The sequence below is a fragment of the Rhagoletis pomonella genome, unplaced genomic scaffold (assembly GCF_013731165.1).
Source record: "Rhagoletis pomonella isolate Grant_MI unplaced genomic scaffold, Rhpom_1.0 Rhpom_scaffold_05039, whole genome shotgun sequence".
NCBI lineage: Eukaryota > Metazoa > Arthropoda > Insecta > Diptera > Tephritidae > Rhagoletis > Rhagoletis pomonella.
Genome location: NW_023463587.1, coordinates 1 through 13352, shown reverse-complemented (window position 1 = coordinate 13352; position 13352 = coordinate 1). Strand labels below are relative to the sequence as shown.

General features: G+C 40.5%; 2 protein-coding genes across 2 annotated transcripts; both read right to left on the bottom strand.

The window, feature by feature from the left end:
- On the bottom strand, nucleotides 1–5293 carry LOC118754977 (neurogenic locus notch homolog protein 3-like; the record flags this gene model as incomplete). The annotated part of the gene is given in 6 exon segments (XM_036489840.1): nucleotides 1–199; nucleotides 258–563; nucleotides 632–949; nucleotides 1028–3457; nucleotides 3550–4041; nucleotides 5211–5293. Coding segments are annotated over 6 exon segments (3821 nt in total), but the record flags the coding sequence as incomplete, so codon positions are not given.
- A 385-nt stretch (nucleotides 5294–5678) lies between these two features.
- Nucleotides 5679–12830, bottom strand: LOC118754978 (integumentary mucin C.1-like; the record flags this gene model as incomplete). Its single annotated transcript, XM_036489841.1, has 5 exons — nucleotides 5679–5806; nucleotides 8341–9375; nucleotides 10357–10434; nucleotides 10508–10576; nucleotides 12687–12830. Coding segments are annotated over 5 exons (1454 nt in total), but the record flags the coding sequence as incomplete, so codon positions are not given.
- Between the last annotated feature and the right edge of the window lie 522 nt (nucleotides 12831–13352).

Below are 13352 nucleotides of genomic sequence, written 5' to 3'. Positions count from 1 at the left end.
TCTTCGCAGCGTTGGCGTATACAGGCACGATTCGATGGACAATCCTGGTGGATAACACATTCGGGACGACAGTTGGGCGGCGCACCGAACATACCTGGCGCGCAACTACAAGCAGCGCGATTATCAACGTCACGACATTCTGCGTTGGGGCCACAAGGACTGGGCAGGCAAGGATTTATTTTCGGTGGTGGTTCGCGAGCTGTAAGGAAGAATATTAAGAATTGCTCGTATATGCTTCTTTCTGTTTCTATACTTACGTTTTGGCACACATTGCTCAAACGGATCACCCATGTAATCGGCTGGACACGAGCAGATAGGATTGTGGTTAACCACTTGGCATTTGGCATTGAAGCCGCAGGTACCGACACAAGGATCTGTGCATTTCTGATTGATACAAGCCAAGTGCTGTGCACATTCCGAGCTAACAACACATTCGGGTCGACAGTTGGGTGGCGCGCCGAAGTAGCCTACTTGGCAGGAGCAGGTTGGACGATCGTCCACCACGCGACAAATGCTGTTAGCACCGCAAGGTGTGGGTTCGCAAGGGCTGAGCGGTAGGGTTGCTGTTGAATGAAAATGAAAGAGAGATGTTTAGAAAAAGAGAGCATTCAGAATAAAATCAATCACTTACGACTCTTTCGCTTGCAGCCAGTGAATGGATCGCCTTCATAGCCACGCGCGCAGCTGCATGTAGGCACATGATTGACTACCGCACATTCAGTGTTCGAGCCACAAGTGCCCACGCATGGATCGCGACAATGCTGCTTGATGCAGGCAAGCGCCGAAGGACACTCAGCATTGTAAACGCACTCGGGTCGACAGCCAGTGGTGTAGGGATCGCCAATGTAAGGTTCAATACAACTACAGCGTGCTTCGCCATTACGTTCGCTACAAATTGCGTTCTCGCCACAAGGACTAGGATAGCAGGGATCGATGCGGTCTTTTGGCTCTATAAAGTGTAAAAAAGAAAATTTTAAGCTTACAATTTTAAGCCCCTCACACATCGTTCATTGATTACTCCACTTACTCTCATCAATTTTCGAGCAGCCAACGAAGGCGTCCCCTTCGTAACCCTGGTCGCAGCTACAATGCGCCGCATGCGCAATCACTGTGCAACGTGCGTTGTGTCCGCATGTATTAGCGCATGGATTTTGACATTTCTCTTGTATGCAAGCCTTATCCGCTGGGCATTCGGTGTTCAAAGTGCACTCCGGGCGACAATATGGCGGGCTGCCAATATAATTGGCAACGCATGAGCAAACTGGCCGATCTTGTTTAATTTGACATATTGAATTGGGTCCGCATGGCGAAGGCACACAAGGATTGCTATCAGTTCTTTCCTCTGGTATGCGGCCGCACGACACGAACGGATCACCTTCAAAACCGGCTTCGCAAGAGCAGATGGGATTGTGGTTAAGGACTTCGCAGCGTGCTTCTACGCCACATGTACCCGGACATGGATCTGCGCAGCGTTGATTGATGCAAGCTTTGTTCAGCGGACACTCCGAACTGACAACGCATTCTGGCTGACAGACTGGCGGTGAGCCTTTGAAGTTCGGCAGGCATGAACAGGCCGCATAGCCATCCGGCGAAATCATGCAACGTGAGTTGGGGCCGCAAGGCGATGGTTCACAAGGGTTGCGCGCTGGTTTCCTAGGTGGTAAGTAGTATGGATTACATTGGACAGCTGCGTCGCCAGTATAACCATCTACGCAGATGCAGACAGGTGCATGATTAACAATACGGCACATGGCATTGATGCCACAAACGCCGACGCATGAATCCACGCATTTAGAATTGACGCAAGATTTATCAGCCGGACAGTCTGAGTTGAGTACACATTCTGGTCGGCAGCCGATGAAAGGATCGCCGAAATAACCTGTGCGACAGACGCAAGTCAAAGCGCCACTTCGTTTCTTACATTCCGCATTGGCGCCACATTGTAATTTCTCGCAGCTAGGTGATGGTGCTGGTTCAAACGGCGAAGGCGGTGAGCAGTGCTCGTAGGGATTACCGTACAAGCCAGGCGGGCAGCTACAGATGGGATTATGTTCGTACACATTGCAGACAGCATTGTGTCCACATGAACCAGGGCATGGATCCAAGCAGCGTTGGCCTAAACAGGCGCGATCGAAGGGACAGTCGGAGTTTGATAAACACTCAGGTCGGCAGCGTGGGTTCTGTTGTGCATTAGACCCAAAGCAAGGGTCGCAAAGCGCTACACCGTCACCGTATATCGAGCAAACATCTTGTGGTCCACAAGGTGAAGGGACGCATGGGTCGCGTGTTATATTCTTAAGCACGCCAACAGGTATACATTGACGGAAAGCGTCACCGGTAAAGCCGTCGAGACATGCGCAGATGGGCGTATGTTGTTGTACTCTACAAATAGCATTAATGCCGCAAACTGTGCCAGCACATGGATCAATACACTTATGGTTGATACAGGCTTGCGCCGTGCCGCAATCAGAGTTAATATCACATTCGGCGCGGCAGCCACTCTGTGGATCACCCAAATAGCCGGGCAAGCAGGAGCATACAGCACGATTGTTTAGCAGTTTACAGTCACTATTGACGCCACAAGGGTTGGGCAAACATGGATTGCGACTAGGGGTTTTTGGTATGTCCAGCGCATAGCACCGTATGCCCGGATTGCCAGTGAGTCCAGCATTGCATGAGCAAACTGGATGGTGCTCTTCCACGCGGCAATTGGCGCCTTGTCCGCAAGCGCCTGGGCAGGGATCGTAGCATTTGAAACCCATGCACGCCTTGTCGTGCGGGCAATCGGCATCCACTTGACATTCGTAACCATGACAGCCCTTAGTTGAGGTGGGATCACCGGATAAACCATCCGGACATATGCAAGCACTTTGACCATCAACAGAAACTATGCATTCAGCATTCGGACCGCAAGGATTTGGTTCACACGCGCTACGTGGTGGTTCGCGGCAACCTTGATATGGATCACCAATATAACCTGGACGACAGTAGCATTCCTCGCGGTTGCTAGTAACGTAGCAATCAGCATTGCGGCCACATGGTCCAGGTGTACATAATTCATCGGAAATGGGCGGTTTTTCGCAGGACTTGAATGGATTGCCGATTTGGCCGTCGGGACAGAAGCAAACCGGTGTGCGCGAAGAATCGCAAACAGCGCCCAGGCCGCAAGGGCTTGGGTCGCATGGATTGACAGGTTCGATGCAGCCACGAATCGTGTTGGGACTTTCCACATAGCCGGGTAGGCAGGTACACTTCGAGAAGCCGTTACTGAGTACAGCACATTGGGTGTTCGGCCCACAAGGGGATGGATCGCAGGGGCTCTTCGGCACTTCGCATTGCACAAGCGGGGGTTGACCTTCATATTCGGGTAGACAGAAACAGGTGGGTGAGCCACCCACCATGCGACAACCCGAGTTGGGACCGCACGGGTTCGGGCGACACTCATCGCCTTCGGGTACTGAAAGGGAACAGAAGAGGAATGGTTAGGAGTTTTAAGGAATTGTTTTTTTTTACCGATTAAGTGACTATTGCCGCTCACTAAATACTTACTGCAATTTTTGAAAGGATTGCCGGTGAGTCCCTTGGGGCAATAACAAATTGGATTACCATTATCAAGCTCGCATAGCGCATTAACGCCACATGGATTGGGGTCACAAGGATTGATGGGTGGATTGCAGGCGACTTCTGGTTTGCCAGCGTAGCCTGGTGGACACTTACAGATGCCACGATGATTGATGACATCGCAAAGTGCGTTAGCTCCACAGCGACAGGGTGAAGCGCATTTACCGTTAATGCACGCTTGACTGGCGTCACATTCACGATCCGCGCGGCAACCCTGCACTTGCGAACATTCGATGTAAGCATTGCCGACGAAGCCTGCCAGACAACGACACTCGATGCCATGGTTGACGGGTATACACTCAGCATTCTCACCACACGAGTCCTCGAAGCAGGGATTGATGCAGCGGCGGTTGAGACGATCACAGAGTTTCGTAGGTGGACAATCCTCGTTGTACTGACAGACAGGTGTATGATCGAGCGCTGTAGTGCGGTGTGGCGTTTGGCGAGTGGAGGATGAGCCAACGAAACGGGCGCGGTTGGTTCGTAGTTGTTTTTCGTATACAGAGTTTGTTGTGCAGGTGTATGTTTTATTTCATTGATTGATTTTGTAAAGTGTATTTATATTTTTTGGGACGTTGGTGGTGTGGTGAGTTTTATTTCATATTCAGTTTTTTTTGTGGTGTTGCAGGAAGGTACGAATTGTTTTTTACAGGTGAATGATGTGAGCATATTTTACAGTGTTTTGAAAAGAAAATTAGAGAAATAGTGACGAAATTAACATTGCGAAAAATTAAAAAAAATGCTAAATATGAGGTGCAGTTTTGCGCAGAGAAAAATTAACTTAAAGTTTTTTTTAGGACATATGGGAGGACACTTCAACGCAATGACAGGCGACTGGCGTTGGTAGAAAAAAAAAACAACAAAGCGGATTTTTATAACTTGGTTGCTGCAATTGAACTTTTATTCTAACGTTTTGATGTGAAATGCATAGTTCTCGACTAGTTCAGGGCCATTTTGGTACTACGTAGTTCACGACTAGTTTAAGACGATTTTGGGACTAGTTCTGAACCATTCCGGAGATATTAAACGACTATTCAGCGACTAGTTCTAAAATATTTCCGAACCATTTCAGTAGTTCCGTACTTTTTTAGGACCATTGCGGGACTAGTTTCAGGAAAATTTCGGGGATAGATCGAGATCATTGTGGGTCTAGTAAGGGCCCATTTCGGGACAGTTTCAAGACTTGTGTGAGATCCTTTCGGGGCAAGTTCACTAATTTTACAGAACTACTTTAGAACACTTTTGGGCCTAGTTCGGCCCTAGATCGGGATCATTTAGGAGTAGTTCGAAACTCGTCAGGAAACGATCCTGAACAATTCCCGAAGTTGGTTTGTACTGGTCCCGACAAAAAAATTCAGTTAAATGAAATTAATTTTTAATTTCTTACCTAACCTATTTACGTATGTACCCAACTGAATCGCCTAATGCTTTGCCAAGCTCACACAAATGTTTCCACATCAAATTTCATGAGTACCTGGTACTCACGCCTCTTTTATTTTCCCTTTTTCTTTATTTCAGGTCGCTCGCCTGTCATTGCAATTGAACCGCTCCTGTACAACGCCTCTCCGCAAACGCATGTCCGCACTTACCTGGCTGACAGCCGACAAAACCATTGCCTTGATAACCATCCACGCAGCTGCAGTCGGCCGCATGATTTGCATTCATACAGACAGCATTTTGTGCGCAAGGGTTGTGCGCATCGCATGGATGTTGACAGCGGCGATTAATGCAAGCCTCAGTTACATCGCAATCGGCATTGTGCGTGCACTCAACTGAGAGGGGGCGAGAAATAAACAAAAGTTATAAATATTTGCAGACATCATTCAAACTACAAATGAGTTAAGTATTTGTTGATTAGTTTGTTTTTGTTTAATGAAATATTGATTATTATTATTTTTTTTTTGTAAAGTACGAGTATTAAATATTTATTAGATATGGGATATAATGAACGTAGTCAGCTTACTTGTCCTATCCACTGGTGTACATTTGATGGCCGGATTACCTTCATGTCCCTTGGGACACGAACATATCGGCCGATGCATTTTCGCCACACACTTGGCGGTGGGTGCGCAAACATTCGCAAAATCGCAAGGATTATGACATAGACCCATGTAACATGCTTCGTTCTCAATGCAATCATTGTTCGATTGACATGGTTCCGGATTCTTTGGTGAGCCAGGTGATTCTACTTGTTAGAGATGTTAGAGAGCATTAATGGTTTGTTAATAGGTAAGTAAGTTTTTTTTTAGATTATAGTGAATATGATTTGCAAATTAAAAAAAAAAATGGGTTAACCAAAATACAAAATATACCAGTATGTACAGTCAGTATTGGAAAGTTTTGGGGGATTGTTATTTACAATTGTTTTTGAGTAAGCAAATATTGAGCAACCAAAAGGCGAGCAGTATGTTTTAGTATCGGAAAAATTGAATCTTGAGTATCAAAAATGCTTTTTAGCAAAATTGCTTTCGCTTCTGGAGAAGGCGTTAACAATAAATATTTACAAATAGTATTGAAAGTCTAGTACTTATGTTAGAAATCTGGTATAAAATATTACCCCTTTAAAATCATTTACACTGAACTCTTTAAGCAAGTAATCAAAATATAAACGGAGAGCTTTCATAAAGATTCTGTTGTATTTATTTTAAATATAGTTTCCACTTAAAAGATAGAAGATCTATTTACATTTAGAAAACTCTTTGGAACATATTCTAGCTAATAGTATTTACAGTTTAATTATATATGAAGAAAAAAAGGTATGACCAGCTGAAGACGATCTTTGTTTTACTTTCACATGCTTTATCTTTACAAAAATATAGCTTTCTTGTCAGACTTGCCAAATTTCGAAATTGACAAAAGCTTCTAAATTTAAATTTAATACGAAAATTTCGAAAGGACTTAAACTTTGTATTCCCTCTAAAGCTTTCACCCTTTGAAGGCGTTCAAATATGATGTAAACCTTCTTTTTGCAATTAAGCTTTCACCGTTTACCGAAATTCGAACGAATTCAAAACTTCTATCAGCCTCAAAGCTTTCACCAGCTAAGGTAACTGGAACTGACATAGACTTTTTGTTTGAAAAGATTTCATCTTTTAAGCTTTAAGCTATCACGTCTAACTTACGCTTGGTTTTTTTTTTCGTTGTTCAAAGCTTATGCTAGTAATATTTTTCATCAGAATTAGCCGTATTTCGGAAATTTATGAAAGCCCTGATGTTCACCAATGGAAACTAAAACAAATGAAAAGATTCCACCATCTAAATCTCGCTTTAATTTAAACCAATTTTTTTTTTTTTGGAAAAATTACAAGAGTGTCTATGAAGCATAACTATTTTCTATACGAACGATACAAATTTTAAACATAAATTATGGAATTCTTTAAATTACATATAAAATATTTATCACAGGTCTTCTTCAAAAAAAAAAGCTCTGTGTTAAGCTTCGAACAACTAGATAATATAAAGCAGTAACGGACAGAGAGAGAAGAAAATATGTAGAGAGCTTAAAAAAATCTCTAGAAGCGGGCAAAGCGCTGTTAATCATTGAAGTAAAGCATTAAGCAAATATTTAACTTTTTATTGAGCTTTATTGATAAAGAGACAATTGAATATAAGAATATAAAGCTTTTTTTTTAACAATTTTATATAGACATGCGCAGAATAAAAGCTCACTCTTATCATGACCATTATATTTCGTCTCTATATGTTACTTTTCAATCGTTTGGAACGATTTTAGGTACCGCTTGACTCCTATAAAAAAGGAAAGACTTTTTAAAGTGGAAATGGTTTAAACGACTGAAAGATTTTGAAAAAAAATACAGACAAATTTTCATACGAACTTCCAAAGCTTAACTTTCCCTATACGATTTTTATGAATGGAAAGTTGCATTTCTCCTTGTTTGCTCGTTGAAGAATTGACGTTTAAAAATTTTAAATAAAAATAAAAATTGTGTGTACTATTTATAAAGCATGTATCAATTTTTTTATAAAGTAAAGATTTTAAAATACTCCTCTATTGGGCAAAAGCTATTCTAAAACGGTGAGTTGTCAAAAATCTTGAATAAGATGACTAAACTACGAGAGCAAATAGCTTAGTTATTTGAGTTCCATGATCGTTTTTTTAGATTTGTGAATCACACTAATGATTCATTTGGTGCTTCCTTATAATAGGGCTTGAAAGTTTGATTAAGTGCTTTTGTATGTTTAAATTTTGAAAAGCTGAGTTTTTATACTACGTGATATTTTATTTGGGTTTGGGATTCGCGTGAAAGATTCTTCATTTAGTGAAAGCTCCATCATATGGTGAAAGTTCGATCGCACCTGGAATTAATATAGTGAAAGCTCTTGTTAGAGCAAATAATAGAAGGTCTTTAAAAGAAAGCTCGCACATATAACTCAAGATCTATTACATTGTGAAAGCTGCATCATATGGTGAAAGTTCGATCACGTGGTTAAAGCTCCTTTCAAAAGAAAAGTTAATCATTTAAAAAAGCTGCTCATATACCGAAAGCTCGATCATAAAGTGAAGACAGCTACTATTTTATTTTTAAATATGTAAACATGCATTTCATGCTCCTAGTTTATTTTCACATTTATTTCAAAAACCTCGCAAGCATACTGTGATCATCACGAAAAAAACTCAAAAAAGAAACATGCAAATAAGAAAAAAGCTTCCCCCGTAAAAAAAAAACAAAAAAAAAGAACTATACATTAACATTATACCTTGTACACACTCCGTATCGCTTGTGTCCCCTTCGCGACACTTGTTGCGACACACTCCCAGCACGCATAATTGACTAGAACCACAGTTAGTATGATCTGTACAAGTGTTAATCATTGTGATAGCGGTATCAGTGGTAGAGGTGTTGCTAATTGTACTGAAGGTAGTGGCTACTGTGGTGATGACACCACTTTCGGTGGTTGTGACGCTTTTAGTAGTCGGAGGAGTGCCAGGTTCATTAGTTGCCGCAGCTGGTGTTGTCGTTGTTGTCGTTAGCGGTTCGATTGTCTCATAAACGAATGGCGTCGTCGTGCCCGGCATAGTTGGACGCTCGCTGGATTGTTCGGTCACCGGTGGTGTTATCACCGGGAACATGGTTGTTATCAAATCACGAGCACTCATTGTCGTTTGCTCTGCCACCTCTTTCATTGGTTCAGTTACCATAGTCACCGGGAAGGTGGTACGTTGTGTGGTCGTCAATAAAGTGGTTAGATTATAATCAAATTCATTTGAGGTATCAATGCGTGTAGTCTTCATTTTGGGTGTAGTGGTTCGCGCATCAAATGGACCCTTACTATCTTCACCACGATGCGAGCTGCTGCTGCTCGTTGAAACCGAAGAAGAGGAGGTGGACGTGGACGATGACGAAGAGGATGATGACGTTGAGACAGCGGTGAATGTGGGCGTGGTTGGCTGTTCTGGTACAGTACTGGCTGTTATGTTATTCTCCCCATCGCGATAACCCTTAGGTGGTCCAGTTTTACTTGTCATATTCAAGTCTAAATCTTTGCCCGATTCGGTTGTGCTGGAGCTGGGCTCTTCAGTGAATAGTTTTGTTGGAATTGTGGTAGCTTCTTCAGTGACGCCGGCGATTGTGGTTTCGTATGAGGTAGTGGTTTTAGCAGTGGTGGTGGTTGTGCTCGGCGTGGAGGTGCCAGTTTTATTTGTGAATATTGTAGTAACTTCAGTGATTGGGTTAGATGTAGTGGTGGTGGTAGTGGTTGTTATATTGGTAGTGGTTGTTATTGTAACATTAGCTATATTTTTTTTTTTTGGTTTGTTGATGTAGTTTGGTTTTTACGGTACGTATTTATTTACAATGTGTTTAAATTTTTGTGTTGCTTTTATACATGAAAAAGTGTAGGGGCAAACCAAAATTAAGTGGATGGAAAATATTTGAAATGAAAATACTGTACGTGCATAAAGTAACGAAAAACGAAAAAAATTTAAAACGAAAATTTTAAAATTTTTTTGGCACATAATTTAATTTTCCGAACATATTTTGTTAAAGGTAAAAGTTAAATCAAATTATTAATAATTATAGAATTAAAAAAATCTAAAAATTTTTTTTTTCTAAAAAAAATGTATTCAAATCAAAAGTAAACGCAATCTTGAAAAAGGAAAAAATTTTGATATTTCTACAAAATTTAAGTATTTATTATTTAATCTAGGACTTTTTATTAATAAATAAAGTTTGAAACTAAAAATTTCAAAAAATAAAATTTTCTGTAACAATTTTTTTAAACATAAAAATAAAACAAAATTTTAGAAAGTAGTTCTTAAAAAATAATTAAAACACTAAGTGCCGTTTTCTCAATTACGTTTTAAAATTTATCTTGCCTGCAAACACATTGTTTAGAACAAAATTTGTGTTTAAAGGGCAGATGCATGTTAAAACCTACTTGAGAAAACGGCCTTAAATTTTCCAAACATAAATGAAAAAAAAATTTTCAAAATTAAAAAAAAAAATTGCAAAAAAATATTTGTTAAACAAAAAAAAACGAAAGAAATTCTAAAAAAGTGGGAAAAGTCATATGTACAATTATTTTACATTTTTTGGTTGGTTTGTTGGTAGTTATATAAATATGTTAACAGTTTACTGTGTACAGTTAAAATTACTTAGTGAATTTGGTTAATTTTGCATTTTAGAATTTTAATTATTGTTTTGATTGTGTTAAAATATGTATTAAAAAATCCAGCCAAAATTACTTCTAAAATAATTTTTGAGTGCCACTCACCTTTGATGCAGGCGCCTGTTGTGGGATCACAGTTGGTGCCTGGTGGGCAGTGTTCGCAGCCAGGTGTGCGGCCAGTAGCTGTAAGGAGGAGTGAGTAGGGTATGGAAATTAGTTTGTATTTTAATGCTTGTGAATTTTATGCAATTCATACTTTGTCGACATTGACAGCCATCGCATTCAAAACCGGCATGACAATCGGATTTGCTTTGACATTCGCAGACTAAAAAAATTAGTTAGGAAGTAAGTATTTTTACCCAGAATTATACTGAACTCATTGAAATATAAACAGATTAATTTAAGTGCCGTTTGATCAAATAGCTAAGAGAAAAAATTTGACTTTTTAAGGGGCAGATAAATTTTTAAACCTGCTTGAGAAAACGGCCCTAAGACTCTTAACTTTGGCACTGCCAAGTCAGTAAAAAAAAATCTTTAAGAAACAAAGTAAAATAGTTTAACTTCCAGTTAAATATTAACTTGCCGGTTAGTCAGCTTTTAAGTTTTGCCGCTAAAAAATTAGTAACCAATTTTTATCGAAAAATGTAAACCAGTTAAATATTAACTGCCGATTAGCGCTTCGTTAAAAGAGAGTGGGCCTACTAAACCTCATTCCAACAAAAAATATTTTAAACGGTTGAGGAAATTTTATATTAGAGTATCCCTCTAATGAGGAGATTTGCTTTACTCCTTCCATTATGTGATTGCAGACCAGGCGTCCCAGTCCCTTTCGACATCAGGCTATACAGCTATAGGTGGTGGTCTTATGGGGTGTATGGGTCGTCGACGATCTTGGGGAACTTGTACTTAACACCTGAGGAGCAACTGATCGGTGCGAAACGATGCTGTCAACAAATGAATATTCTTTACCTTAATGAGTGGCAAAGAAGAAGTCTCTGGGACAGACGGCAAATTTGGAGCTAGAGTGTTTCCTAAGGAACTCTTCGTTAACCTTAAGTTTAGGCCGCTAAATTTCAAGTCTGAGATGGTTGCGCTTAAGGCAGAAATCGACCGGCTAATATGTTAATATCCGGATGCTTATTACTGGTGAGATCCGGTTGTAGTCGGCAGCGCTGGGCGAAAATACCAGCAAAGTTACAAGGGAAATACCAGATGGAGAAGGACTTGGCTTGACTTGGCACTTCCACAGAAGAGAAACGAACAATAAGGAAGAAGAAGAAGAGCAATAGGTCACGTGCACTGAGCATTCCATCCGAGAAGCATAGACACCCATCAGGATCACTACCCTATTCCAGCCAAGGTTCGCATGCGTCTGTGCAATGAATACTTGGGTCAGGCAAGTCGAGGAAACTTTCGACGTCGAAAAGCTGCAACAAACAGGCGAAAATTTTCGTAGCCAACTCTCCACCTAGGTCGAGTAAGCAACACATGAACATAAGTAGTAGCATTAGACCTCTTGGTTTTCTACTCGCAGCACTAGAGAAGAGAAACCGAGAGCAAAGGAGGAATAAGAGATGTGTCTTTTCGAGAGGAAGAAAAGGCAAACGGAAAGATGTAGGGACATGAGCTTAAATGCTACAGACGTTAAGAGTATACATGAGATATGGAGTGAACGTTTTTGAATGGCGAAACCGAATGCGGTCTGAAGAAGAAGAACCCAGAAATTAGCAATAATGCGACTTAAAAACAAGAAAGCCACCGTAGGCAGCGGTATAACGGCTGGGCTGTAAAACGCTTAAGATTCTACCTTTACGCAGGCTTGAACGGGTCACTCGTATGGATGAGCCGGATGGTCGGCGAAAAGATCCTTCGAATCGGCTCGCATGGATTGACAAAGATTTCCAAACACATATGAAGAACAAAGTGCAGTAGGACCTGTCTACCCTTGGTGTGAATACGGCACAGTTTTGCAACTTCAGTGAGAGGTAATTAGCAAACCGACAAGCGGTTGAGGTGCCAAATAAAAATGATAAGATTTATATTTATTTCGGCCCAAATATACCCCAGCTAGATTGAAACGTATTTATTTAGTTATGCTGGATTTCCACTAGGCATTAAATGGCAAAACTTGTAATGCGAAAGTTGGGCATTAAAAAATAAGCGTGTCTTTACGTTCAAAAAATAGTCACTAAGTTCGTTCCCAACATGGCATTTTTTAAATGGCACACATTTTTTGTCATTCTAATGCTTAGTGGAAACTCGGCATTATGCTACGAGTATAATATACTAAGTTCCAAAGGGATCCAAGCGCCGGTATGATACCGTAAGTTTTTTCATTTATATTTCTGTAACCGTAAAGGCGCTAACGAAACTCTAATCGATAGATAATTTAATTTAAAATACTATGCATATTTTGAATCTTATTTTGTACTCACCTCTCGAACAGACCGGTTGATGTTCAATCACCTGACATTCTTGATCACGTCCACATGGATTCGAGTACGAGCATGGATCCAGGCAAACGCCATTGACGCAAGCGCGTTGCGTGGGGCATTCGTCGCTCGAGGAGCAGCCGATTTCTGTTGAAAGAGCGCATGTGCAGGCACACACACACAAATAACGAAAGCGTGTGTGAAAGAAAGAGAGTAGCGAGCGCGCGCGCGCGAGAGAGAGAGAGAAGGAAGAAGAAATTTGTTTTCAAAATTAATATAAGGTCAAATAATGAGGCTTCTTTGCAACTTAAAAGTATATTATTTAAAAAATAAAGCAGGCATTTGTTGTTAATTTTCTTTGCTAGAATTTTTTATTTGTTTTTTTTTATTTTATGTGAAAAGTAATTTTTTCAACGCCGATCGGTGTGGTTAATTATCATTTTATTGTAGCATAGTTTTTGTACCAATTTGTTTTTACTATTGAACAAAATTTGTTTGGTGTTACATCTCAATAGATGTGCTTTTGAATATCGATTTTTCTTCGTGTATTTAAAATATTATTTTTTAAACTAAACTTAAACAGAAGCGTTAACATGCAGCAAAAGCGTTTTTTTTTTAGATTTTTTGTTTTGAGTGTGAAATATTTTTCTAAGCTAAAAAGTTGAAAGC